The following is a 27,899-nucleotide window of genomic DNA, read 5'->3' as shown; positions in this document are numbered from 1 at the left end:
CTTGTAATACGATTCTTTTCTGATAACTGCGTATAAATCTAGAACTCCGATATTAAAAGTTGCAGTTATGACAGTAGTTACACTATTTTGTTTGCTAGTTATCTTTTTTATCTGTTGCTGGGTATTGGAAAGTAGTTGTGGCAAGTTTTTGCGAGGTAGTTAATTGCAAAAAATGCCAGCAAATTGGCTTAGCTACTGCTTTTGAACCAATTATAGTAGTAACCAGTACATTTGACGAGCCGTTTCAATTAATATGCTGTGTTCATTTCGAACTACAAATACATAGTTATGTTAGAAGGAATGAATGAATAATCATAGAAAATATGCAATAATAAAGTCTATGATATATTAATACATGCTCTCTGTTCATCAACCCATTACTGTTCCATTGCTGAGCATGGTTCTCCTCTCAGAATGAGAAGGATTAAGCCATAGTGCACCGCGCTGGCCAAAAGCGTGGATGCAAGGCGTTGCAAAGAACAAGACATACATACCTACAAACGCACATACGTTAACCGTTTTAAAACCGTTATACTCCGCAGTTTGGAAAAATCCCTAATTTAGGTACCTACTTGTTAGTGTCCTAACTTAGTCGTTATACCTGTCGTGAAGGTGGTAGAACCCTTTGTGGTTCGACTCCGGCGGCACCACCGCCACACCTATTTCTACCTAATAACAGCAGTGTTAGGCGCTGCTGTGTTCCGTTTTGAAGGGTGTGGTAAGGGAGACAGACTTTTCGAGGCATTCCAGCTTAGTCCTCAGGGGTAGCGGCGCATCTGTGGCCGACCTCAGGTAGGAATATCTAATCCTATCTGGGGTTGATTACAGATGTCCATGGGCGGCAGTAGCCACTAACCATCAGGTGGACTCCTTGCTCGTGTGCTACTATAGTATAGGTATACTATAAAAAAAATACCTCACTAAGCTGCTACTCCTAGCGCATTTTTGACCGACTTCAAGATTTCGTTTGTATTTCCTTTAACATAAAGTTTCCGTGCCTAATATTAGTGGATTTTTTATGTGGATTGATTTTAGTGGAATCATTGCCAAGTCAAGCTATGATAGTAAAAGTACCCACTACATTGTAAAGCTCCTGTTACCTGCAATAGGATCTTATATAACTGACTTAGTTTATGTGTTCATGTAGTAATTATGTTAATTAAAACCATTTATTCATAATCTATAAGGACTAACCTTGGCCGTGACTCGTTCACAATTGACTAATGATTAAATCATTAGTGATTAGTCATTATTGCAATACGATGGGAATACGGTGTCGGCACGTGGTTACAGATGAATGAAATGCCGTCGCATCTAAATAACACAGATGTGTACAAATACAAAATTAAGTCAGCGTATCTCAACCTTTGCGTTGCGTTTTTTGCGTTACATTGTAATGTTATTAGTCATATAACAAAATATATTATCTATGATTGTGTTTATTTTGGTAAGGTACACATCACATACACAAGAGGTACTTCAACTAATCTTAAATCGCCTTACATTATGGACATATTCTGGATAAACCCACTAACATTATAAATGTCTTACTTACTTGATTTCTTGATTGACTTGTTTTTCTTACCTACAGTAGATTCATTTCTACGTAGAAAAGTAAGTTGAAATAACACATTTTACATAAGAACAACAATAGCATTGATGATGTAATGTACGGAAATACATTAGATATTTATATGTAAGATTCTACGCAAATGATGAAATCTATCCTACATCCAGCTCAAATGAAGCCATTTAAAAATAAATCCACTGCAACAATCCGTATGAGTTGTTGTTAGTGCTAATCATAAGCCCTTACCCGGAAGGCTTAAATCATGCTTAACGAAGTTGCTGCACATTTGTACTACATCATACAAATCAAAGTTAGACTTTGCAAAAAAAGTAAGTCGCTATAATATGTTCTTCTATTTCGTAATATTGTGTGTACATAAATTTTAAATAGATAAAGAAAGAAAAGCTATTTTAATTACATGTGTTACAAAGGTAATATGAATAGCATCTTTTATTACATTACACAGTTATACTTACAATACTTAACAATAGTTGAGAACCGCTGGATGGGGATAAATAACAAAAGTAGCGTCGCACAATATAGCACGTTTCTCGAACAATAGTTTGGAGATCCCCGGGCGATCCTTTCTGACTCAATTTAATGGCATATTGACAACTTTTGTAAAACAGTATTTAGTCTAATTTTCCTTGTTTAACAATTCTGTGTTGAATGGGTAAATCATTGTTGTTAAAAGCTCCGGTGTTTTTTATGCTAGAACGTTGACAACAATCTCTCGCAGAAAAGCAGGACGAGACTCTATCCATATATTCACCATTCATAAATTTTTTCACGTACTTACGTTCTTACATAACGTTTCGAAACCCTTTATTGTTTCATATGATCACGTTTACCAATATTGTATGTAAGATTTTATTCAGAAGAAAAATTACACAAAACATATTTTAAAGTACTTAACTATAGTCAAGTCATAGATTAGTAAAGATTACTCACTCCTAACAAGAAAATGAAACCAGTTTTGACACTGTCACTGAAATTGTCACTGTCATACATTTTCGTGTATGGAAAATATTTAAAAAAATCTAATTTTAGATCATTTATGAATGAAACGATATTTCTCCACATTTCTTCGATTTCGTGTTTTTGCACCATTTAACTGCGCATGTCGGCATTGTTCCGCGTAAATTACACCATGACAGCCATTAAAATGGCTGACAGAATTGTCAGCCGTTTAAGCCATTTACCGGCTTTCTTAGATTACAAGGAGATATCTATACTTATGAGTCAAGTTGAAATTTCATATCAGCTTGAATTGCAAGCTGAATTTGCAAATTATCTGTACTAAAAATAATCATAATAAAAATATCTATAAATAAGCTCAGAACAACATTTTGACTTTATCCGTATTTTATTTTTAGTTGAATACCGTTTCATGTCTTTGACAACCGATTTTTTTATTAAGGTAGTAGCTTTTTTTTTTTGTTGACGAGGGGGAAACCTTCAAAAGGTACCCGACGCCATGGGAGTGACGCCGGGTTATGTGGGATTTTTACCGCACTAAAACCCCCCCGGTGGCCGTCCTCAGCGTTTGGTGGAGAACTCCGGGATCACCAACGGAACACAACCGGAGTCATCCTAACGCGATGCCCTTTTATCGGGCTCTGCCCTGGGAGGAGTAATTTACGCTCCTCTCACATCCCCTGATTACAGCGATATGCGACCACACAAACCGCTGTCCTTCCCGGGGTCGCTTGCTGGACGGTTTGAGCTCCCACTCTTGCCGCCCGCAACCCCGGAAGCCCCTTTTAGTCGCCTCTTACGACAGGCAAGGGATACCGTAGCCCTATTCTGGTCCCGGTACTACAGGGACAAGTAGCTTACGCACTGTGTTGAGTAAGAATAACTCAGTAAGTTAATAAGAATTTGTTTTCTTTCGTGTTTTCCCGTACCTAACGAAAACGTGTGTAAAGTTTATGAGCGTTTCGAAATATTCGAGAATATCCGTTGGGAATTGTGTACTACGTGACAATCTTGCGTAGCCATTTACGTACAGTCGCGTGCGGTTTACGAAATACTTTTGTTTTACATTTCATAATGTAAACAATAAAATTACACTAAATTACATGTGTGTTCTCCACAGAATTCTCCGTCAATTTAAAGTGTCGCTTTGGTTCTAATGTTGCTAAATGTTTCGTATGTAAATTGTATGAGAACTTGCGTCAACCTTCTTTGTGTATGGGTGGTTTGCAAAATGGTTCTATTTTTTTTAATTTTGTATAAATGCATTTTGCGCATATGTTAATAAGCCAGGTTAGGCTAGTACACCTAGCATTTACATTTTTACAGTGACAAAACACTATCGAATGATGATAATATGATATTTATAATACCACAACTATTGTTATATTTTGGCACAAAATATTAATAATGACATTAATAATGAGGTCTAATTTAAGGTCACAATTGTATACTTAGACATATTGTATTGTATTTTGAGAAATGTAATTTCACTTAAGAATAATGTGACCAAATCCGATTATTCTTAAGTCAAAGAATAAAAAGCTTTATGAAAAGAAATCGTGTATCTCAAAAGGTTTATCTTAAACACTGTTGACCGCGACACTCCATTCAGAAACCGGTATGGTGAAGTTCCCTTCGTCCCTCGTTCAAGACACGTGACTGACCCCCAAGGCCGCTAATTCGCATTAACTTTTGCCTAATAAAAAACTGCTCCTGGATTCTAACTAAAGCCTGTCTGATAGTTGATGATAATGTTAGTTGAATTTTAAACGCGTTTGTCTATATAAAATTGAAATTACTTTTTAATGTCTGTCTGTATTAAAAAGCTTAATTCTACGTTACGATTGAGCTGCATATTACTAAAGGCGCAAAAATATTTTAAAATTGTAATGTTAGCACGATACAAAAATAATATCAGTTTTTAATTTTTTTTCTACTTATCTATCTAAAATGTACAGGCTCAATATTCTTACTGAAATATGAAGATAACCACGGCGACTTACTTATAAATAAAAAAGCCCAAGAAGATAACAAAAGTTTTATTTTACACTGAAAATATTAAGGGGAACTAAAAAGCTTTGTGCATTTGGACTAAAAATGGAGTCGCATGACGGAATCAGTTTTATAATCGCTACAGACAAAAATAAAGTACAGAAGTCATAAACCATGTAATAAAATTCAGCTCCTGGTTTCTAACTACTATTCCGTCTTTGATTGTTTAAGGTTACGTTTAATGAATATTGAAATGCGTATATTTTTTGCAATCGAAACGCAAAAACATCACGTGCAAGAATTGTCTAGATTAAGCTCTTGTTTATTTTAAGATTTCAAGGTCAGAATCCTAATTAAATGCGTAGTGGTCATTTGTCGTTTTATATTATTTAGGCGTGTTTGTCTTAGAAATTAATTGGGTGTGTTCGGTGTAGCAGTAAGAAAATAAACGTAAGGAGTTTCTCAGTTATACCTAATTTTTAACTTTGAAATCTATTTCCCCGTTCGACCTCAAAAAGCAGCATTTTTACATTATAAAAAGAATCTTTTTGATTTTTTTAATTTATTATATAGGAGTAGCAGACGAGCATACAGTCCACCTGATGGTAAGTGGCTACTGCCGCCCATAGACATCTGTAATCAACCCCAGATAGGATTAGATATTCCCACCTGACGTCAGCCACAGATGCGCCGCTACTCCTGAGGACTAAGCTGGAACGCCTCGGATAAGTATGTCTCTCTTACTACACCCTTCAAACCAGAACACAGCAGCGCTTAACACTGTTGTCATTAGGTAGAAATAGATGTGGTGGTGGTGCCGCCGGAGTCATACCACAAAGGGTTCTACCACCTTCAGATCATCTACTCAAATGTAAGATTAAAATTATGAGAGTAGCCAATAATTTGGATGGTGATTTCGACTCCAGAGAAGTTCCGTCAAACCTATATCTACATAATATCAGCAGTTTTAAACGCGCTATGTTCAGATTTGTAGGGCCTGCTAAGGGAGGAACTGTTGGCGTTCAACTAAGTTACAAGGTAAGGTTAGTAACCACAGTTAGGACTTTATTCTAATCTGGGGTTGATTAAAGATGTCAATGAGAGACAATCAGGTGGAGTATATTCTCGTATGTTACATCAATATTACCTATATCATAAGAATGAGTAGTACCTGAAATGCTTTGTTAAGTTTTTCTTGTTCAAAAATTATGCGATGACCATGAATATATACATATCATGCTGTATTATGATTATGAGCCGTGAAATTACAATATTTAAAACTAGCGCTATCGCGCGGCAAGATGCTGCAACACACATAAATTAATTACAGCAAGTGTTTGTATGTGCAGAATTCATGAATAATTTAATTGAACTACGTTCAGCATGTACACTGTCGGGTTCCGTAACATTTTAAAAGTAAGTATATATTTTGTATATCGTATTAATGTATTATAAGCTACTAAAGTGAAACAAATTTTAAAACAGGATGTTATCAACGATCTATACCTTCCTTTGAGTGATGTTTAAGAGGTAAGTACAAAAATAAATGTGTTATTTTAGTACTTCCAGATAGTAATGATCTCCTTACTATAGTCGACTCTTTAAGGGTTTTACTCGTATCTTTTCTCTATTAATAATAGACCTCCTAAGGAATATCGAATATAAATTGATACATTTATTATTTCCATGAAAAGAAACGATCTTACTATAGATCCGGACCTAATCACTCACATAATCGGCTGACTTACATATGTGCCGACCGTCCTAATCTTTAGAGAGTGGCAGTGCATAGAACTTCAGGTACAACCTCTACTCTAGATAGTTGTTAACAGATGTCCATATGCGGCACTGACCACTCACTCAGGTGATTTTTTCCTACTTCATGCACGTTTTCTACTTTAATGCTATTAACACATAAAACGGTTCCAAAAGACCCACGGAACCCAAAATCAAAAAATATATTACCTACTGTGAAGATACCCAAATATTCAATAATCTGACAGGTGTTAGACGCTATCGGAATTAAACGACCTTGATGTTTCACAATAGGTCACTTTATGATAATATACATAAGCATCTAATTTATCTGGACAAGTTTATCTTTATCATGTTTCGTAACGTACTTCACGGTACGTTGACATTTTGAAATAAATAATAACGCTTTTTACACTCATAATAAATACACTAGGATTTTTTTATGTCATCGGTGCCATGCATACACACAAATTAAAACATATGCACCCAGACCCCGAAAGAAATATTTTCTACGCTCATAGCCCTACACTAGAATTCCCTGTGTCGTGGGTGCCATGAACACACATACAGACAAATACATAAACACCCAGAAATCGAAATAACCTCTATCTACTCATAGTCCCATACTAGGATTCCTTGTGTCGTGGATGCCATGAACACACACATACGAACACATATACACCCAGACCCCGAAAAAAGACCTTCTATACTCATAGTCCGACAGTAGGATTCCCTGTATCGTAGGTGCAATGAACGCACACACAGACCCAAAACAAATGTCTAAATTCATAATTTCAGATATTTATCGTTATTTTTGTTTTTTTAGGCCGGCGATAGAACCCAGAACCTTGCGCGACAAATAAATATATTTGGTTTCGTTTCGTTTCGTTTTGTTTCCTACTTCTTGGAATATGATTCCTACTCCTGCCTCTATAAAAACAATGCTATAGTCTATGCGATAGAGAAGGCACGTGTCTTTTACTTCTACGGTTCGTGCTGACCACAATATTTTATACAATGTTGTCAGTATTACAAAACGACTTAACAAATTAATTGAACATCTGTTCGTCACAATTTATACATAAGAAGTGTGCTGAATTCTTAAGAACGCAAGTTTTTAAAATTACTCAATTAAAAGAGTTACATTGTAACGTACAAAAGTTTTATCATTCAAGCTACTGTAATGAATTTTATTTAGATGTCAAACGTATTATTTTTACCTGACTGTAAATGTAATGTTTTTCGAACGTATGTATGTATGTATGTCTTGTTACTTGGCAAGCCCTGCAGGCCCGTTTGGCCTTGACTTTAATGTATGTATTGTCATTGGATTCATCTAAATTGTGGGAGTGACAAAAAATGTTTTTAAGCAGTCGGATTTTTTAAATAATAATTGCAAGTAATTGCATTTGTTCCAATTGTTAACACTAAAACATCACAAAATTAATAAGGACGTGTAAGTATACTCGATTTATTTTTTAAATATTGCGTCTTTCAAATAAATAAATAAATAATTTACTGGTTACAGAAAAGGCTTGTAGCATAAGTTATAAGTATAAATTGGTTTCAAGTTTTAATAGGTAGGTAGGTACATAAGATACCATAAACCGTGATTCAGTAAAGAAAACCACATTCGAACCCTATTACACATTTTTTGTAACCGTGTTAGGGAAACCACAATATTATGTCCCAGTTCAGTCGCTAGCGTGTAACGGACCTTAATGATATAATAATGGTGGACGCGTAACCGTCGCGTGTGTAATTATCCTTAAATCGAGCGCTCGGACAGTTCGGTTGTGGATTAAGAATTTCTAGAGTGGAATATGGATTGAGATTTAGGCAATTTCTTTAATGGAGTTTTACTATATACTATAAAATAGAATGAAGTTCTAGTTCGCTCGGTAGGTGAATAGTGTCGTGAAGTTAAAGGAAGTAGAGAAACTTGAAAATGTTAAAGTCTAAAGGAAAGGTTTGGAGTCGTCTAAACGCATTTCTATTGAGGTACTAAATTAAAATACAATTTAAATAATACACAGATTTAGCAAATATGAATAACATCAATAGTTATGATCCAACTGGCGTTACTTTTGAAAAAGCACTTACAAAGGGCTGTACTACTTTAGTAAAGTTACTTTACTTTTGTAAGGATTACCAAATGATGTTACCTTTGCCAGACGCTACAAATTAAAAAATATTTACCGTCATTCTCGACCAAATTTACCGCGGTTTTTGCAAAATAACATATCTAAAAATCATCAATTCTGTGGCAAATGTCAAAAACTCGTGATTTCGGTGTCGGAAGGTGACCCGTAATTTCGTGCAATTCAGACGAAGATTAGCGAATCACATCTAACAATAGGTATAACTGCCGTTTAACTGCGAATTGTATGCAGCGATGGCACTTCCGCTGAGAAATTGAATGTTCCAAAATTTTGAGAACGGGTACTATTTATGTAACTGTGAAATTTTAATGCGCTGGAGTTATTATTGTCTCGGGAGAAATAAGAGGAAATTTGGCAAATAACACGAAGATATAAATGCATTATAATGATTTGTTGTGGTCAAATATTTCATTCGAAGCATTGTGTCATTACAGAACAAAAGAGAGCTAGACTAGCCAAAGACCATACTTAATTTTATGGATAAGGAAAATAAGGATCTGAGATTTTTCGTGATATTTTCAGAACTGTGTGAAATTTTCATAGACTTCACCACGATATGTAGGTAATAGACCTATCAAGTCATGATAGATCGAATATATCTAGATACTCTGATATTGATATTTGGCCAACGTGGTTGATTGTGGTCTTAATACCGTAAAAGAGTGACTCGAGACTAATGGTTAGATAGAAGCGGATTTAAGATGATGTACATAGTAGGTACATAATATTTTAAGAATATACATAAGTTCTATTGTTTGACTCCGGAGAAACCCCCTGCCACACTTTTTTGGATCACAACAATAGTGTTATGCGCTGCTGTGTTATGTTATAGGGGTATAAAGTTGAAACGCATAGTGAAATACACGCTTGTTTAGTAATGCTATAATATATTTGTAGGTACATTTGTAGGTACGTGTGTCCACTCACGTACACAATAACAAATAATACGAATAAAATGTAATAAATATAGTTAGTGGTTACACAACAGTGCATTGTCCTGACCCTGGATTGAGATTAAATGTACGAGTAAAAGTGAAGAAATTGTGGGAGAAAGTCGTCGGTTAACGTGTTCATAGCCATAACTCACCGATACTAAATGGGATTTGTATATAAACTAGATGTCACCGTGGCTTTGTCTGGAATATTACACTATTAATTTATTAGGCCAATTCGCGGTGTGAGAAGTCAGATGAACGTATCTACATTTTGTCACTTTTAAAGAGAGCAAAAATAGTGTGAAAATCGCAACGTAAGAGCTTTTACGTTGAAATGGTTCATAATTATGATATTGTGAACAAACAATATTCTAGGATTAAAAACGTATTTTTTGCAAAAAGTTCTTATAGGTCTAACAGATAACATGATAATTAAAACTAATTTAACGGTACTCATAATACGTTATTCTGGTTCAATCAAAAGTGGTTCTTATGTTATTTAGTCTTTTTGGAACCTCACAGGTTCACATTATGAGCCGATTTGTGGTAAAAAACGATTTTTTATTTTTTTGTAGACACGTTCATCTGACTCTTACAGCGCGAATTATTGTAGTCTAGTGGTCGCAAGAGTCATTTTGTTGATCTATTGCTTGCTTACACATTTATCAGTGCTTCAAATTTTACCATTGGGTGTTAATCAGCGCTATACCAAAAATGAAAAGACTGTTCAATTTTTTTTGGTTGTTAATCAATGTGTTTCAAAATGATAGCCCCATAAGAGTTACCATTTTCTAAGGTCACCGTTTCCAAAAAAGACGCATAATGAGTGATAAGGGCAGTATCAATTTTGATAAGGACTTTCAAGTATTTCAGCAGGATATACTCCAAAATTGATTGAATTGATTTCGCTAAAAAAAACGAGTGCAGCAGTGTGGTAGGTACTTGCAGCAGTAAAAACAAAGTATAAATACATATTTTTCGAATTTGTAGTTTTTTTGAAAAATCTAAATTACCATATTCACAGACAGACAGCCCAAAACAATATATTATTATACCAATGTGTATGATATTAGTTTTTATTCGTCGGCCATTTAGTTAATCTCCGTGTAATTTGGTCGCAGGGAAAGTAATGGAGCGGCCCTAAACGCATCTTGACTGTTATTACGGGTAATATTTAAGATTTAAGCGCTCCTGATGGTAGGGAGCCTCCATGCCTTTTTGTCATGCAAAATGCTCTGAACCGGTTATGTAAGATTTTTTTTATAAAAATGCGATAATTTTTAAATCATACACACTTCTTTTTTGGAATGTAAGACTTGTCTTCAAGGACCAAAATAGCTGATTTGTACCTATCAAACGAGAAAATACTAAGGTTTCTACACTCACCTCAGATACCGAAATTTATCATTCAGATGTGTTTATGTCCTGGCATCGAATCTGGAATCCTTTGCGCGTCAGAACAGTACACAAGGAAACTGTATGAGGCTATAAAAATAAATAGTGTATTAGTGAGTGTTATTTATTTTTGTTAATAAATTTAGCCACTTAATTCCAATTAGCGAAGAGCAACAGTTTTGGTATTTCTATACAAAGCAATTATTCAATTAAACAGATGGGCAATCAAGACTCAGGTTGCTATGACTAAGAGGCTTAAGCACTTAGGTCTCCGGAGTGTGTTTAAATATAGCAATGGGAATATTGACTTTGGTTTTTTTTTCAATTTATACTTCTTGAAATACATAGGTAGATATAGATGTTTAATGAAATTTAATAAACATACATTCACAAACCAAAGAAACTAATTTAACATACATCAGAAAAGATAATAAATTAAAGTACTTAAACATAATCTACAATTTTAAATTAAATAATAAATAATAACAAAATTAAACTTATAAAATAAAAACGTCGTCCAAAACCCTTTCTTGTGGCATAGTGCCCAGAACACTGGCAGCGTTACCTCGCTGAATAGCGAGGCTAATTATTTGTTCGAAATAGCTGCCAGCCCTCTGGTCACCCGATGCTAGGATAAGTCTGTGGGATATGTCTTTCACATTTTTTTTCATAAGTAGATAAAATAGATGAGGAGAAAATTTGAATAGGAGCTCCAATTTTGTCACACGAGGACGACGGATAAAATGTTATAATTTTACCATGATTTTACCTCGTCTTATTTATTTCTAGAATTCGCTAACTTCCCAAGGTTTTAGCATTGTATGGGACATTCAAGTATTGTGATACTTCAGAAATTTCGACTTCATAAAGACTTCTTACTTCAACGTCTGAATAAAGCTCTCCCACAACTATTTTATATCTTCCTAATATCCCTGCCTCCCTACCTCTTAAATGAAGGTAGAAAACAAAACGACAAACACTATACTAAAATGAGTGTAATCCGAGATCGTTCTAAAAACACAGATTAAGTAGTTTATCGATATCTTTAAGCGACGACTGTCCTTGAAAATTGACATACGTGATCATGATTACAATGAGGCTGTAAACGGCCAATATTTCGACCGTTGGATTTAGCAATGGCGATTATTTATTCAACATCGATTTTCAATTTAACGTCATGAAAAGAAATTTACTAATATATCCAGTACTGGATGATCGATTTCTTAAAAATCGGGTTTCAGTTTATATTATTGTTCTGGGCATATTTCGGGGAATATAAAAAAGGTCGCATGTTTTCCTTATCACTTAAAATTTGGTACAAAAAAACATGTGATTCACGTGCAAAAACTCATACATGCCAAATGTAACTTTTTATATAATTCCAAAAAAAGACAAATATAGGTTCTTGATATCGATTCGCTAAATCGCTAGGAATATTTTCCGTGTTAAAATCGATTTTTCAATCTCAGAGCTACATCCTTAGTTGGAATGCGGGAAAAAACGACAGTAAAAACGTACCACACGTGGCATCGGGATGTTCGACATATGTTTTATTCAACACTGTGATTGGGACGCGTAATTTTGCATAGCTTTACGTATACTGTATAATAATACTATACTTTAGGTTAAGTTTTTTTATTTTGGAATTGCTTTGTTAATCTAAATGTATATAAAAACTAAAATGCATATAATAAACCTAACCTAACCTAACATGAACAACTAAGCAACTAACCTAAAATGTATATAAAATCTCTCAAGTATTTACAATTTAAAACACGGGTGAAATCGGGGCATATCTTGTAGTAACTAAAATTCTGTTTGATGATAATGGGCTCTACCGTGCCATTATGTAACTTATGCATACTTCGCCGATAAATTTTGCGGGATAACTTGAAATATTTTTTCAGTTTCATCATCATCATCATCATCATCATCATCAACCCATTACTGTCCCTCTGCCGGGCACGGGTCTCGTCTCAGAATGAGAAGGATTAGGCCATAGTCCACCGCGCTGGCCAAGTGCATATTGGTAGACTTCACATACCTTTGAGATTTTATTTATATATATTTTTCAGTTTATCGACCTAACATTTCTTAGCATGAAAGATGATCACAAAAGAGTAGTTTTAATAGTAACAGTTGTTTAACGATTAAAAAATGACCATTTAATACCTATAATATGCTTCTGACAGTTCAATTCAACTACACAACGACTATACTGTATTATCGCCTGCTAGCTGCTGCTGCTATAAGGACTCGTGATTAATAATTACGACCCTTTGCGTTCCTAAAATAAAACTCCAGAAAATAACTTTGCAACGCGTTGTACAAAAGCAATAATGGCAACGAAATGTTTTAAAATTACCATTCACAAGCGATATTTATCGAAGAACTCCGTGTAATTCAATCTTAAGCGTCAAAGATTCGATTTAAATCGATGGAACAAGTCGTATTTTTTCACAGAAGTGTAAAAATGGCCGTGCTTGAGAAATCTTTAACGCCACTTAACAATAATGCAAGTGCAATTAACATTTTTTAGTCTCCAGACAAGTTTTTCCAATAAGAGTCGTGGTTTTTTGTTTGTTAAAAAGCATAATTGGTTATTTTAAGTAAATCAATCATATCTCTTGTTGCTTGCTGATAAATTGGAACAAACGATTATATGGTTCTTCTTCTTCCATCTCCTTTTTTCTGATCTTATTGTTTATGTTTTTTAGTGTTGTTAAGTCATTTTGATATTTTTTTTTATGAAATTGAGTTTACATTTCTTTGAAGACTTCCTTCCTGTCTGATTTTATAAATGCGAAAGTAAGTTTGCTTGTTACGTTTTCACGCCTTAACTACTAAACCGACTGCCATGAGATTTTGTACGCACGTTTTCAGGATCCAGTGTAACTTTATCCTAAAAAAAGTAGTGATCTTGATCGATAGATAAAAATAACTATTGTCACCAACCAATGACGAGCGAAGCCGCCGGTAAAAGCTAGTTGTAAATATTTTGTGGTGACCTTACCTGATCTCTTTTGTTGATCTGCTTGTTAGTCTTCATGTGCACCTCATCCTCATTAACGCTACAAACCCTTGTAGTCACAATAAACATTGTCACAGAACATTTAACTTTGCGAAACGATCAACATTCTCTTTACTGTGCCTCATCTTAATAAAACCTCATTAAGAAGGATACATAGAAAGTCTAGTCACATTGTTGATACGTAACAAGCATAATTGCTAAATAGATTACATTAGGTTCTTCAACTTGACATTTAGCAAGGGTTAATAACGTGTATTAGTCGAGACTGCTGCAATTGGCGTGACAGACAAACAGACCAGACAAAATAAGACAAGTGTACGTCGAGTTAGCGATACATGCTCGTTGATTGATTGCAGATGTTCAGCTGTGAACGCTAAATGTTAAGTGCGCCTTAGTCAATTAAACTAAAGCAAAGGTTCTCAAATTGTTTCATCTATTGCACAATTTTTTAATCAACGATTTTCTAGTACACATAAAATCATTTACAGTGATATTGGCGTAATATTTTTTTCTCATTTAGGAATATTTTGGAAAAAAAAGAAATTGAAGAATATTTTCCTGTCGCTGAAAGAAGTCGGCGAAAGAAATAGGAATTTCCTATTTTTTCCCTGCGAAATGAAAGAGGTCTCGCCAAGATAATGCTTGGGGTTCACATTTATTTCAGTTTAAAATCATCGTCGCCAAAACAACCGCCGTCCCCTATGTCACTTCAACACCTCTTAACTTTCATTTGGCCCTTCACCGTCCCGTAGACCTCCAACCCCAAGGGGATCTATTGCCCACTTTGAGAAACACTGCTTTAGATGGACTCGATTTGATACAACGCACTTGTTGATGCTCGTTGACAGTTGCTGGCTCCTCAAGGTTGTCTTTGTTAGGTTCTTGGAAACCACGTATGTGGAGTTTGATTTACGTTGCATTAACTGTGGGAACTCTCATGGTCAGTTAGTTGATTGTTGGCGGAACTGATTCCTGCTTGTTAAGATACTGGAAACAGCTATTTACTTTCTTAAATCTAAATCTAATCTCATAGATTGCCAGTTTCTTCGTCTTCTTTATTCATGCTCAGAGATATTTTTCGTATGAAAAACAAAAAAGGAAACCTTATAGGATTACTCCAGTGTCTGTCCATCCGTCTGTCAAATCCAATTTGAATGAAACTACTGGTCCAAATGAGTTGTTGAATATTTTCAAATGCGAAAAAATTGTGTTTGCCTTTTAGCAGGTTATTGATGTGTGGTAGCTTTCCATCGTACACACCAGACGGTGTGGCGAGCGTCAACCTCACTTTAGGCGGAGCCCAATGAGGAGCCCGCTCAGAGGATTCCAGTTGCGTTCCTTGGATATCCTGGAGTCCTCAACGCAGCGTGGACGGCCAGCACAGCAACGGGTACCTTTTACTTTCCCCCTCGAAAACAAAAAAACGGATCGTAACAGGATAATAATCACATTATGCTACTGTAAATCAATATGCACGTAGTTTGCGTCAGGTACACAAACCGTTGTAACGTTATACTGTCAACACGGAAATCACAGTTTGTGGTCACTGTGGTTATAAGGTGTATTGTTAGTACGTTTACAGCAATGTTTATTATTTTCCGATGTTTTTCACACGTAATCGTTGGTACTGTAATGTGGATGTAGCTTCCGATTTATATGTTAATAGCCTAAATTTATTTCTCTAGACTGTAGGTGTAACCTATATCACTATGTAAGAAAACTATAAAATAAACAGTAAGTGCTTATAACTTTGCATTCATATTTTATGAAATGGAAGTAGAAAACGAGTTGCCTTCTGAAGGTAAATAATGACCATTCATAAATATTTATAATTAGTCCTAAAGAGAACTGTAGTCGTAGTTGAGTTCAGCTACGGATGCGTTATTTCCTAGGACTAAGTTTGAACGCCTTGGGTAAGAGTCTTTGATTATGAATTAGAGCTCAACAGCGCTTAAACTGCTTCAATTTTTACTGCCGTCATAAAATGGACATAAATGTGGCGTTGAGGCCTGAATCGAACTGAATATATTTCTACCACTTTTAATATAAAAGTTAGAAATGGTACCCGTCACGAATACACCAGATACATACATACTTTGAAAGAGCGTGAGAAGATACGTAGCTATAGGAGGTTCATTAATTAATGCTTATGATGAGCTTAGTATACACAATAAGCTGTAGGTATGCATGACTTCTTATACCTATACGATCTCTATATTATATAGCTTGGAGTAATTTTTTAATAAATACATTTTTATGGTTTTTAAAGAAAGTTTTTCAGATCCTATAAATTATGAGATATAAATAACATTAAGTACTTGTTTGGAGAATACAGTTAAAGTAACTACACTCTCCGTCTAATTAGGTCTTCCTCTCAATGTTTACTGAGATGGTAGCTGACACATGAAGACAAGTACCTAATCAAACCAGCTGGGGTGCAATATGACTAATTAGAGATACGACTAAAAATATGCAACGCGTGGTCCGCCTCAGTCTGCGAGTCCCCTGCGGTTAGTGATGTGACAGCTAACATAACATACATTAACATTTCCATTGCTGCTTTTATTCGAAAAGTTTAAACACGATTTTATGTATACGCCGCAATGTATGTAAAAGTGTTTGATATAAACAAATAATATGTTGTTTTTGTCAAGTTATTCTATTTCAGAGCATTTGCGGCGTATCGCTGGCCTAAATGTGTCATGTGTTGAGTCAAGCGGGATGTTTTAGTGGGATTTTGCAAACTTTACGTTCTGTAGTTTACTTACTGTTATTATTTTGTGCAATATCTATTATTCAATACAAGAGAAGTTTGTTAAAATTTACAAAATATATGAGTGAAGAAATGTGTTTTTGCTAGTAAGTATAAGTGATAATATTTCGCTGAAATCCTATTGTATTCCAGCACATTACTTCAATGTAGATTGGTGGTACAAACATGATAGTAACCGACACGTGTCGGATGTTTTCATACGCGGTCGACAATTTTAACGACAGTTATCCATTGATAACTCGCATTAAATTTAGTTACTAGCGATAATTTATCCGAAGTTGTTTAACTTTGTAGATCGTTCAAGATCTTCGGTCTATGAGGCTGCGCTGCAAATTAATAGTGTAATATAATGTCGCCGCATTACCTACATCCTTTTCCTATAAATAATTACTTAAACATGTGTACTTATTAGTAAAAGGAAACAAGACACCCAATATGACGGGATATGATTCAGTCGAAATGTAAATAAAAGCACTTTCACTATCAAATTTCGTAAGATCCGATCGATTGTATAAAGGGCGGACATTTAAAGACATATTTATGGCACTGAATTAATGCGTCGCTATTAAGGTGATACGATCTCGTAAGAAATAAAAACTCGATTATACTTGCAAATAAATTGTTGTTTTGCGATCGATGTGCATTTTAAAGGAGAAGCATTCATGGTTCGACTCTACGCCATACGTATCTCATTACGTGTTGATGCTTTATAACAACAGTGTTAAGCGTTGCTCTGTACCCTTACATGAGTTTTTACGTTTCGACAAATATGACTGTTTTGGTATTTGTTTACGTATTTGCCCATACAAATTCCAATCAGCGCCCCTAGCGGATCGTGTCAGAACTAGGAAATCGTATGGGACAATACGTAAACAAATACCAAAACATTTTATTATGTAACGGGTACTCACGATATGCGTTTTTTATTGCCGATATTTCGACCCAGTTGCATGGATCGTGGTCACGGCGAAACTGAGGTGGAGGGGAGAAACCGTTGACAAGTACTAGTGGTAGATTAATCTATCTACCCTACGTCTAGTTCGTTTTTCTTTTCTAGGTTTCATATCACGACACACAACACTGACAATATCCTTACGCTCCGTACTTTGCACTATTTGTGACTTGCATAAACTAACCACTGGATTCCACGCATATCGTGAGTACCCGTTACATAATAAAATGTCTCAATTCCGCGATAATTTTAGTCTAAAATACCAAAACAGTCATATTTGTCGAAACGTAAAACTCCTGGTAAGGGTACTGTTCTAGTTTGAAGGGTGTGATATGTAGGGGACACTTATGTCAGACTTTCCATTTATTTAGGTAGGTTAACAGTTACACATCATAATATAATACAAAGAGGTAAGATTAATACAATGACGACCGCGTGACGGAGCGGTCACCATGCCTGACGCGCGGAGGGTCCCGGGTTCGATCCCCGGCCAGACAGATTTCTAAATGATGAATTTAGATTTCTGTTTCTGGGTCTGGGTGTTTGTGTATTTGTCTCTGTGTGTGTCCATAGCACCCACGATACAGGGAATCCTAGAGTGGGGCTGTGAGTGTAGAAAGCGTTTTTTTTTATGTAGCTGTGAACCAGACTTTTCAACTAAGTCTTGGGGCAACATTTTTGACCGACCGCAGATAGAGTCGCTATGCTATCTTAGTATGCTATCTTATCATAAAAGTTTATTGGCGGCAGTCGCCAGTAACAGTTACGTGAACTGCATGTTCCTTCACTCTACAATATTTAAAAATAGTTTCACCTGATAATTTGCAAGTGTCCTCGTAGGTACAAAATACATTTCATATGTGCTCTATATTGTGCGTTTTATAAACATCCACCCAGTTCAGTCTACATATGAAAGTGTGAACGAAAAAGTGTCGATTAGTCAATTTGTATATGTATGTGAATATACTTAACATACTTAAAAATGGAGTATGTAGGCTTTAACGGAACAGAAGCACATATAATTTAACGGTATCTAATATCAACAATGAACGTCGCTATTTAAATATTTCATTATCACATGGTTGAAAAAAATAATTAGTAACAGCCTATTTTTTTTAATCTGAGTTCATTTTTATAATATAGGAGTAGCAGACGAGCATACAATCCACCTGATGGTAAGTGGCTACTGCCGCCCATGGACACTTGTAATCAACCCCAGATAGATAGGATTAGATATTCCTACCTGAGGTCGGCCACAGATGCCCCGCTACCTCTGAGGACTAAGCTGGAACGCCTCGGAAAAGTCTGTATCCCTTACCACACCCTTCAAAGTGGAATACAGCAGCGCCTAACACTGCTGTTATTAGGCAGAAATAGGTGTGGCGGTGGTGCCGCCGCAGTCGAACCACAAAGGGTTCTACCATCTTCGAAAATCCTCCACAAAAATCCAATAAATATGTTTCATAAAAGCTATAAAAGACGCACCTATGAACTAGTATAACATAAGAATATTATAATACGTTAAAGAATTTTATTTTAGAAATGTATGGAGCCATTTTCAATAAAAGATATTCCACAAAAAATATTTAATCATAACTAATTGTGCTCTTTGTAGTCCATAAAATTTAATTAAGCGGAAAGGGTTTTTTGTTAACGATACTTAATATTATTGAATATCCTCTAGATGGGATAACGAGATATAAAATTTAATATTCATTTTTCAATTTGTAGGCGTGTGAATAGGACAGGACCGTTATTACGAGTAAATTAACGATTACATTGGCACGATACGACCACGGCACGACATCAGCGCCGTGAGTAAGTGACGATGTGACACCGGCAGCTTCATTCAAACAACAACGACACGCGGGATTTATTGACATAACGAGATCATAATGAAATCACCGAGTGAAAGATCAAATATTTGTGTTGAGTACGGGTTTGCAATAAAAACTCCAATTGAATTTTTCTTCCTGTATTTTCTTTTCTTGACCATTTACAATATTCTTCTATTTTCCGGAGCGTGCCGGACCCTATTTCTAGCCACCTTAAGTGGCAAAGTGAGTGTTACAACCGACGGGGGGCTAACGCAGCAGTCGCTCTTATTCCCGTCTCGCTCACTTCCTATAGCCCTCTCTCTCTAACACGCTATCTCGCTCATACATGTCCCTCTCTTTCTATCCTAGGGGTTTTTATATTTTTCCTTTATTTATTTACATAAAACTTATTTCTAATACATAACAAAACGTAATATAACATAAACCTTAACTAAATAACAATTTATGCATTTAAAAAACAATTTATAATCACAACTTAAGACTATTTTATTCGCCGTCCGCAACATCCTCCCCCCGGCGCAGCTCCGTCGTAGCCCTCCCTATCTGGAGGACGGCGAGCTTCACCACGGGCCTCCTGAAGACTCCTCCCCTGGTCCTCACGTCTGCTGAGCGAACGATGCCGTCGGGTCCCTCGTGCACTCGCTCGACGATGCCGCGTGGCCATGTGTTGCGGGGTAGCGTGTTGTCGACCACGATGACCAGGTCGTCGACCCGTAGTTGTCGTGATGCCCTTGTCTCTTGTCCTCGAGGTATCAGCGTCGGCAGGTACTCCTTGACCCACCGCCCCCAGAACTGGTCCGCCAGCGCCTGTGCTTTTCTCCACACGCTGCGGTCGGCTTCCTCGCAGGGTCCCGTCAGCGGCAGCCCGGTCGATGACCCAATCAGGAAGTGGTTGGGGGTTAATGCTTCTGAGTCGGCGGGATCCACGGAGACGTGCGTGAGTGGCCGAGCGTTGACACAGTACTCGGCCTCCACCAGTAGGGTTTGAAGGACTTCTTCTTTGGGTGACTTCTCGTTCAGTGTGGTGCTCAGCGCGGTCTTGACTGACCGCACGAGCCGCTCCCATGCCCCGCCCATGTGCGGAGCCCCCGGTGGGATGAAACGCCAGCTGGTTCCATACTGTAGACAGAAGTTATGTAGCTCCGGACCCCATGCCCGGTACGCGTTTCTTAGCTCGACGTCAGCACCTCTGAAGTTCGTTGCGTTGTCTGAGAAGATCACCTGTGGCCATCCTCTTCTGGCGGCCATCCTTCGGAGTGCCATAATTGCCGAGTCGGTCGACAGCGATGACACCAATTCCAAATGCACTGCTCGTGTAGTTAAGCAGGTAAACAGTGCGCACCATCTCTTCTCATGTCGGCGCCCAATAGTGACTGTTAGGGGGCCGAAGTAATCCACGCCGCAGTAGTTGAACGGTCGATGCCCTGGACTTGTCCTCTCTTCTGGTAAGTCCCCTCGTGGCGGTGTTTGCGGCGTTGCTTTCCTTATTTTGCAAAATTGACATTCCTTAGCCATTTTTCTTACTGTCGGTCGCAGTCGAAATATAACGTATTTTTGTCGCAGCTCGTTTACGACCCTCTCGTTGTTAGCGTGTCCGGCGTTTCGATGGTAGTCCATCACTAGTAAGCGTGTGAAGGGGTGACCACCATCCAATATTACAGGTCGGTTCGAGTGCGTCGACGTCTTAGAGGCTCCTATTCTGCCTCGGGCCTTCAGTGTTCCTTCTTCGATGACGGGGTCCAACTTCGCTAGTTTACTATGCCGGTGTAAGTGCTGTCCAGCCCGCAGTCTACGTAGATCTTCGCCGAAGGAGTCCTGTTGTGCTTGTCGTATCCACCGCAGCTCGGCGTCTTGTATGTGGGAGACTTCTAACAGCAGGCTTCTGTTCTTTGTTCTTAGCTTCTGTACGTAGAGATGAACTAGCGCTGTGGCCCTTATGAGTCGTCTGTAGGCGGAGAACCTCGTTATGTCCGGCAGGCAGCCCATGCGGTCCGTGATGTCGTCTGTGGTGATGGTGTACGCCGCCTCTTCTGAAGTGTCACTGCTTGTAGCTTCGGTAGGCCATTCCTCCTCTGGTAAGCTCAGGAATGACGGCCCGGTGAACCATCGGTCGGCGCCAGTGATCCTCTTCGTTTCGATTCGCGTGGCGTCGTCGGCTACGTTGTCGGCCGTGGGCACCCATCGCCAATCTTCCACCTGGGACAGCTCGCCTATCTCCGCCAGTTGATGCGCCACGAACGGTGTGTACTTCTTCTTATCGTTCCTTATCCAATGAAGTACCGTCTTGGAGTCCGTCCAGTAGTAGACTCGCCCTGGTTTCCATTCGTGTTCCTTCAGGATGGTGCTCGCCATACGCGCCCCGATGAGTGCTGCCTGTAGCTCCAACCTGGGAATCGTGAGTAATTTCAACGGCGCCACCTTAGCCTTGCCCATGACTTGTACAACTTCCACGGTGCCATCCTTATGGGTGATCCTCCAATACGCCGTGGTCGCGTAGGCCTGTTCACTCGCGTCGTTGAATATGTGCAGCTGTAGCTCTGAGCTCGGAGTCATGTCGCGGCTGTAGCAACGTGGTAAGGCCAAGTTCGAGATGTCTTGTAGTCCGGCGACCCATTGCTGGAACTCTTCGGCTTCCTCCCTAGGTAGCTCTTCATCCCAGCCGACCTTCTTGACCCATAGTTGCTGTAGCAATATCTTCCCGGTGATCGTGTACTGGCTTACGAGGCCCAGGGGATCGTAGATTGACATGACGGCGCTCAGTGCTTCACGCTTGGTCGGTGCTCGCTGTTGACACTTGACTTCGGTGGGGACCCTCTTAATGTCCGTATTGAAGCCTATGGTGTCTTCGCTCGGGTTCCACCTTAGTCCCAGGGTCTTCTCCGACTGGTGTGTCGTCAGTTGCACGTTGACATTCTTCGATTTCTTCGTGTCGGGAATACTCGCGAGGACAGCTGGGCTATTGGAGTTCCATCCCCGCAGATTGAAGCTGGCTTGTTCGTGTACATGAATGACGTCCCTTATGACCTTTATAGCTTCCTCTTCTGACTGAAAGCTATCTAAATAGTCATCCATGTAATGGCGTTCCCTTATGGCCCGCGCAGCTTCCGGGTATCCCTCTTCGTAATCGGCGGCATTCTTGTTTCTCACGCTGTGAGCGAGGTACGGCGAACTCGAGGCCCCAAATATCATGGACGTCATCTTGTACTTGCGCGGGGCTTCACTGGACTCGTCCCGCCACAGGAACATCTGGGCTGGTTGATCTTCGCTACGTATCTTCACTCGGAGGAACATTTCTTCTATGTCCGCCGTCACCGCGATCTTCTTTTCGCGGAAACCAAACAGAATCTTAATCAGAGACGCCAACAGGTCGGGCCCCTCCAGCAGGTAGTCGTTCAAGCTGACTCCGTTAATCTTGGCCGCTGCGTCGAATACCATTCGTATCTTGTTTGGCTTGTTAATGTTGACAACCGCGAAGTGAGGTAAGTACCATTTGACGTTACTTCTTTCTTCGTTGCCGTCGCATGCTTCTGCGTAACCCTTCTTCAGCAGGTTAGCCACTTGAGCGCTGTATTCCTTCTTGAATGTGGGCTCATTTTCCATCTTCTTTTCCAATGTGCGTAACCTCTCGTATGCTTGCTCGTAGCTGTCGGGGAGTGTGGGGTTGTCAGTTTTCCAAGGTAGACCCACTTCGAAGTGTCCGTCCTTCCGTCTGGCGGTCGCCTCGAAGATGTCGCTGGCTCTCTTGTCGTACTTGTTAATCTTCTCTTTCGTAGATACGCCGAGCGAGTCCACGTCGAAATGCGACTCGACGAGCTTCTGTAACTGTATGTCGCCCGTGCAGACGTGAAGCACGGCCGCCTGGTCCTGGTAGACGAACCTCCTAGGTACCGACCCATGTAGAACCCATCCCAGCTTTGTTCTTGATGCGGCAGGTTCGTTCTTCTTGCCGGCGCGCAGCTGTCGGGACACTATTAAGTGCCAATTGTCGGTGCCTATTAGTATGCGAGGTCGAGCTTCCCCCGTGCTGATTTTCTCCCTTACGACTCGCAGGTGTGCATACCGCTCCAGGTTCTGAGGTACGCGCTGATGATGCAATTGAAGTCCCTTCACCGTGCGGGCTGTCACGGAGTATGCTTCATGTTCGTGTAGACCTTTGATTTGAATCTTGACCGCCTTGCTGTCGATTCTTCTTTGTTCATTGATACCTCTTATGTTTAGAGGTTGGTTCGGTCCGCCGCTGGTGAGGTGACTTGCCAATTCTTCATCTATAAGGGTTACCGTAGACCCCTCGTCCAGGAGGGCGTGCGTCCTTATCTCCCCCCGTGGACCGCTGAGTTTTACTTCACATGTCTTCAATAGCACCGCTCTTGGTGCCACCTTTGATGTGACGCTCATGACCGCTGCGGGTGCACCCTGATCTGTGCACTCAGAAGTCTCCACCCTCCTGGCGGGCTCTGCAGTCTTGTGTAGGATGGCGTGATGCTGCATGCTACACCCGTCGACTCCGCACGGCTTCGCTCTGCATGTGGTTCTACTGTGTCTTCGTGTCATGCACTTGAAGCATAACCGCTGTTCCTTCGCCCAATTCCACCTGTCGTTGATGGTGAGTTCCTTCAGCTGAGGGCACTTCGGAGTGTGATGGCTTGTAGACTGGCATCGTAGACAGCTAGGTGCTCGCTCTTCACGCGTCGATTCACTCGTAGAATAGACCTTCTCCCGAGGTGCTGTCCTCCTTACTGGCCTCTCCCCTCTGAGAAGCCCCGGAGCGCTGTTCCTCGCCGTGTGCGTGTAGCGTAGTACCCTGTCTGCTTCACCCATCAGGAACTCCGAGAGTATTGTGATTTCGTCGCTGTATGCAATCTTCCCTTCGTTGATCGCCGCGTATTCCGCCCATTTGCTCACCAGGTGAGGGCTTAGCTTCTCCATTACATCCCTTATCAGTAATGGATTTCGTAGATAACCACGGTGGTCCACACTCTTCATAGTGTAGACGACGTTCTGTAACTTGATGGCCAATTCATTCAATTCGCTGCTGGAGTTGCCGACCTTGGGGAGTCTCTTCAGTTCTTCCATTGCTTTATCGAAGATATATTCAGGTCGACCGTATTTCATTTCTAGCGTCTTCATTATGCTGTCCGGGTGAGTCGCCGTGTACAGTTGAGAGAGCACTGTCTCTCTCGCTTCCCCACGGAGACTGTTTCGAAGCCGCAATAAATTTTCTGTGGCGCTGAATTTGTAGAGACGCGTCGAATCTTCTACTGCTGCTTTGAAGGGTAGCCACTCCATGACGGACCCGGAGAATGCTGGGAGCTCCGACGTTTGCCGCGGCGGGGGTCGTACGTGCATCATCTTCTCTAAGGCGTTTGCTAATTGTTCGATGCCCCTTCCCCTCTGCCGAGGCCGTTCCTCCCCCCGTACTTCTAACGGGGGAGGTAGGACCTCCTGTTCCCTGTGTACTTGCACTCCGGCGTGTTCGTGGCTCTTGTTCACCCAGTCGTGTATTCTTTCTTGGTCGCAGATAGTTTCCCCCCCCTCTTCCGCTTCGATCGCAGAGATTTCCGCTTCTAGCCGCTTCTTTACTAGCGTCTTCTTAAGTTGTATTCTTCTCTCTTCTAATTCAGCTAGCTCCTTTTCCGCTTCGTATTCGACTAGCCTAACTCGTGCCGCGACGCTGACCGACGAACGATGCGAACGTATACTGGGCGCCGCGCTATATGCCGGAGACGTGGGCCGGCATATAGGCGACTTGGAGCGCGACGGTATCTCTTGCGACGTGGGGTGCTCGGGGTGTGCGGTGCTGCGTACAGGTGAGCGCTCGAGGACCCTTCCTGGTGGGATCCTCCCGACGGATGTTCCGGCGGGCGTCCCGGTGAGGACTGCGGTCGATGGCGATCTCGGCGATTCTTCATATATACGGTGGAACAGCCCCCGCCCACCTGGCGGAGGGTGCTCCGATTCGCCGATGCCGGACTCGGAGTGGGTCTTCTTGCTTCGTGTGTTCATTGTAGACGCGCTGGTTGCTTCTTTTTTCTGTATCCGCCGATCGAAGGACCAATTTTGAGTACGGGTTTGCAATAAAAACTCCAATTGAATTTTTCTTCCTGTATTTTCTTTTCTTGACCATTTACAATATTCTTCTATTTTCCGGAGCGTGCCGGACCCTATTTCTAGCCACCTTAAGTGGCAAAGTGAGTGTTACAACCGACGGGGGGCTAACGCAGCAGTCGCTCTTATTCCCGTCTCGCTCACTTCCTATAGCCCTCTCTCTCTAACACGCTATCTCGCTCATACATGTCCCTCTCTTTCTATCCTAGGGGTTTTTATATTTTTCCTTTATTTATTTACATAAAACTTATTTCTAATACATAACAAAACGTAATATAACATAAACCTTAACTAAATAACAATTTATGCATTTAAAAAACAATTTATAATCACAACTTAAGACTATTTTATTCGCCGTCCGCAACAATTTGTATCGATATCTAAACAAGTGGCATCACACATAGAAGTTTATGTGTGTAACTAATGTGTACACAACAAACAACGATGTCGGTACGACACTGGCATGAGAATATTCGACAATATGTCGGCGCTGCCATGTGCAGTGCCGGTGTCGTTGCCATGCCTGTATAAAAAACGGTGAAGACCGTGCCGGTGTCGTGTCGTCCAACGAGGAGACGCTTTATAGTACTCCATGCTACTAGTGACTTAATGAGATTCACTAGGATGTGGATAATTTTATTATTCTCTTGATTGTATACACATTTAAATTATTTGTTGTTTGATCATGTATTGGTATGCCCTAAACAAGGTTTCCGGTTCGATCCCGGGTCAGGCAGTTATTATTAAAATATTCTTTAATTTTAAGTACTTAACTAAGTTTTTCGGGGTAAAATAACGTTAAATTGAAGGAAACATAACAGCTTTTCTCTTATAAAGGTTAGGTAAATTTTTCAAGGGTCGCAATCTCATGGCTAAAAGAAAGCGATAAGGCAGCCTCATACGATGTAAAGTTTCCCATAAAAAGCCTATTCAATGCAGTCTTGAAGAGTTGCCGGTCGAACAAACCCCGGCTTTACGAAAATGTAAAGATATACATTTTTTTCTGGTACGAGCCAAATTAACTTCAACGGAATACAGGTGTGTTGCAGGTACTTCAGACTTCTAGATGTCTAACAATGGAACGAGGCTATGAAATACAATATCTTATTATTATAGAAGAGAATTAACTACGATTTACTATAATCTCAAGTATTTTTTCAAGTAGATTCTTTGTGATAGCGTCACGTTTGATCGAATCGTAAGGTTTGCAGTAAATAAATCAGGTCGACTGACGATTGACAATGATGTTACAATATTCTTTACATAAGTACTAGCGTAAAAAGTAAATGCTTAGGAACAATAACAAACTTGATCTTGACATTTTGTGATTATTTAACGCCCGTTATAAATAAATAATCTATCCAATGTTTGCCTACCAAAGATCGACATTTGACTATTACTTAATACTTCTTTTTTTTTTCCCGTTTCCCACCTTCAAAAGGTACCCGGTGCCGTGGGAGCGACGCTGGGTTATGTGGGATTTTTACCACACTAAAACCCCCCTGGTGACCGTCCTCAGCGCTGCGTAGAGGGCTCCGGGATCTCCAAAGGAACGCAACCGGAGTCCTCTTAGCGCGTTGCCCCGTCGGGCTCTGCCCAGGTGAGCTTGACGCTCACCACACCATCTGGTGCGTACGACGGTGTGCGACCACACATGCCGCCGCCCTTTCCGGGGTCGCTAGCCGGGCGGTTCGAGCTCCCACTCTTGCCACCCGCAACCCCGGAAGCCCCCTTTTAGTCGCCTCTTACGACAGGCAGGGGATACCGTAGCCCTATTCTGGTCCCGAAACTACAAGGACAATAACTTAATACCTACTGTTAAATTCGATCTTTGGTTCGCAAAAATTGCATGGATTATTTATTGAACTTAATAGTTATTTGTCCTTTGTAGAATTATTTTTGAACTTGTCAATAACAATAAGAGGAAGCGGGGAAAGAAACTTAATTTACTGTAAAAGTGATGAACTGAAAATCGTATAAGGAATTAATATTATACTTAAAGTAGGTATAAAATAATACAGAAGACAAAAAATATTAACAATTACAACAAAAAATAAAAATACTTAGCTTGTGTCATTGGATAGGAGTTTATACATTTATGTGATCCTTATATGGTGAGCTTACCTACATTGACAGAACAACTGTGGAACATCATAATGGACATGTTTGTTATCTTTTTCTTATATACCGCCTCCACTCATATATTACTCATGTTTTAAACAAACTATGCCTATGATAGACTACCTAAGTACCTACTTGTATTTGCATAGAAATGTAAGAGATAGCACTATTTTCCTTGCAGTTGTAAAAAGATCCAGGGATTACCTACATAACTTATGACATAGCTAATGTGTTTAACACACAGACATTGGTAGCTCCGGTTTTTGACATTTTTTATAATTTAGGAATAGCA

General features: G+C 39.6%; 1 protein-coding gene across 1 annotated transcript; it reads right to left on the bottom strand.

The window, feature by feature from the left end:
* Positions 1 to 19,867: 19,867 nt before the first annotated feature.
* Positions 19,868 to 25,384, bottom strand: LOC140754096 (uncharacterized). The gene is made up of 4 exons (XM_073089008.1): positions 24,675 to 25,384; positions 23,442 to 24,575; positions 20,943 to 23,024; positions 19,868 to 20,864 (listed from the first exon to the last, which is right to left on the bottom strand). Exons 1-4 carry the CDS (start codon positions 25,382 to 25,384, stop codon positions 19,868 to 19,870), a joined length of 4,923 nt encoding a protein of 1,640 aa, XP_072945109.1.
* Between the last annotated feature and the right edge of the window lie 2,515 nt (positions 25,385 to 27,899).

Source organism: Epargyreus clarus, unplaced genomic scaffold, assembly GCF_041222505.1.
Source record: "Epargyreus clarus isolate Ecla_fem2 unplaced genomic scaffold, WU_Ecla_fem_2.2 ptg000027l, whole genome shotgun sequence".
NCBI lineage: Eukaryota > Metazoa > Arthropoda > Insecta > Lepidoptera > Hesperiidae > Epargyreus > Epargyreus clarus.
Note: the sequence above shows the minus strand (reverse complement) of the source record. Positions and strands in the feature narration are given on the sequence as shown.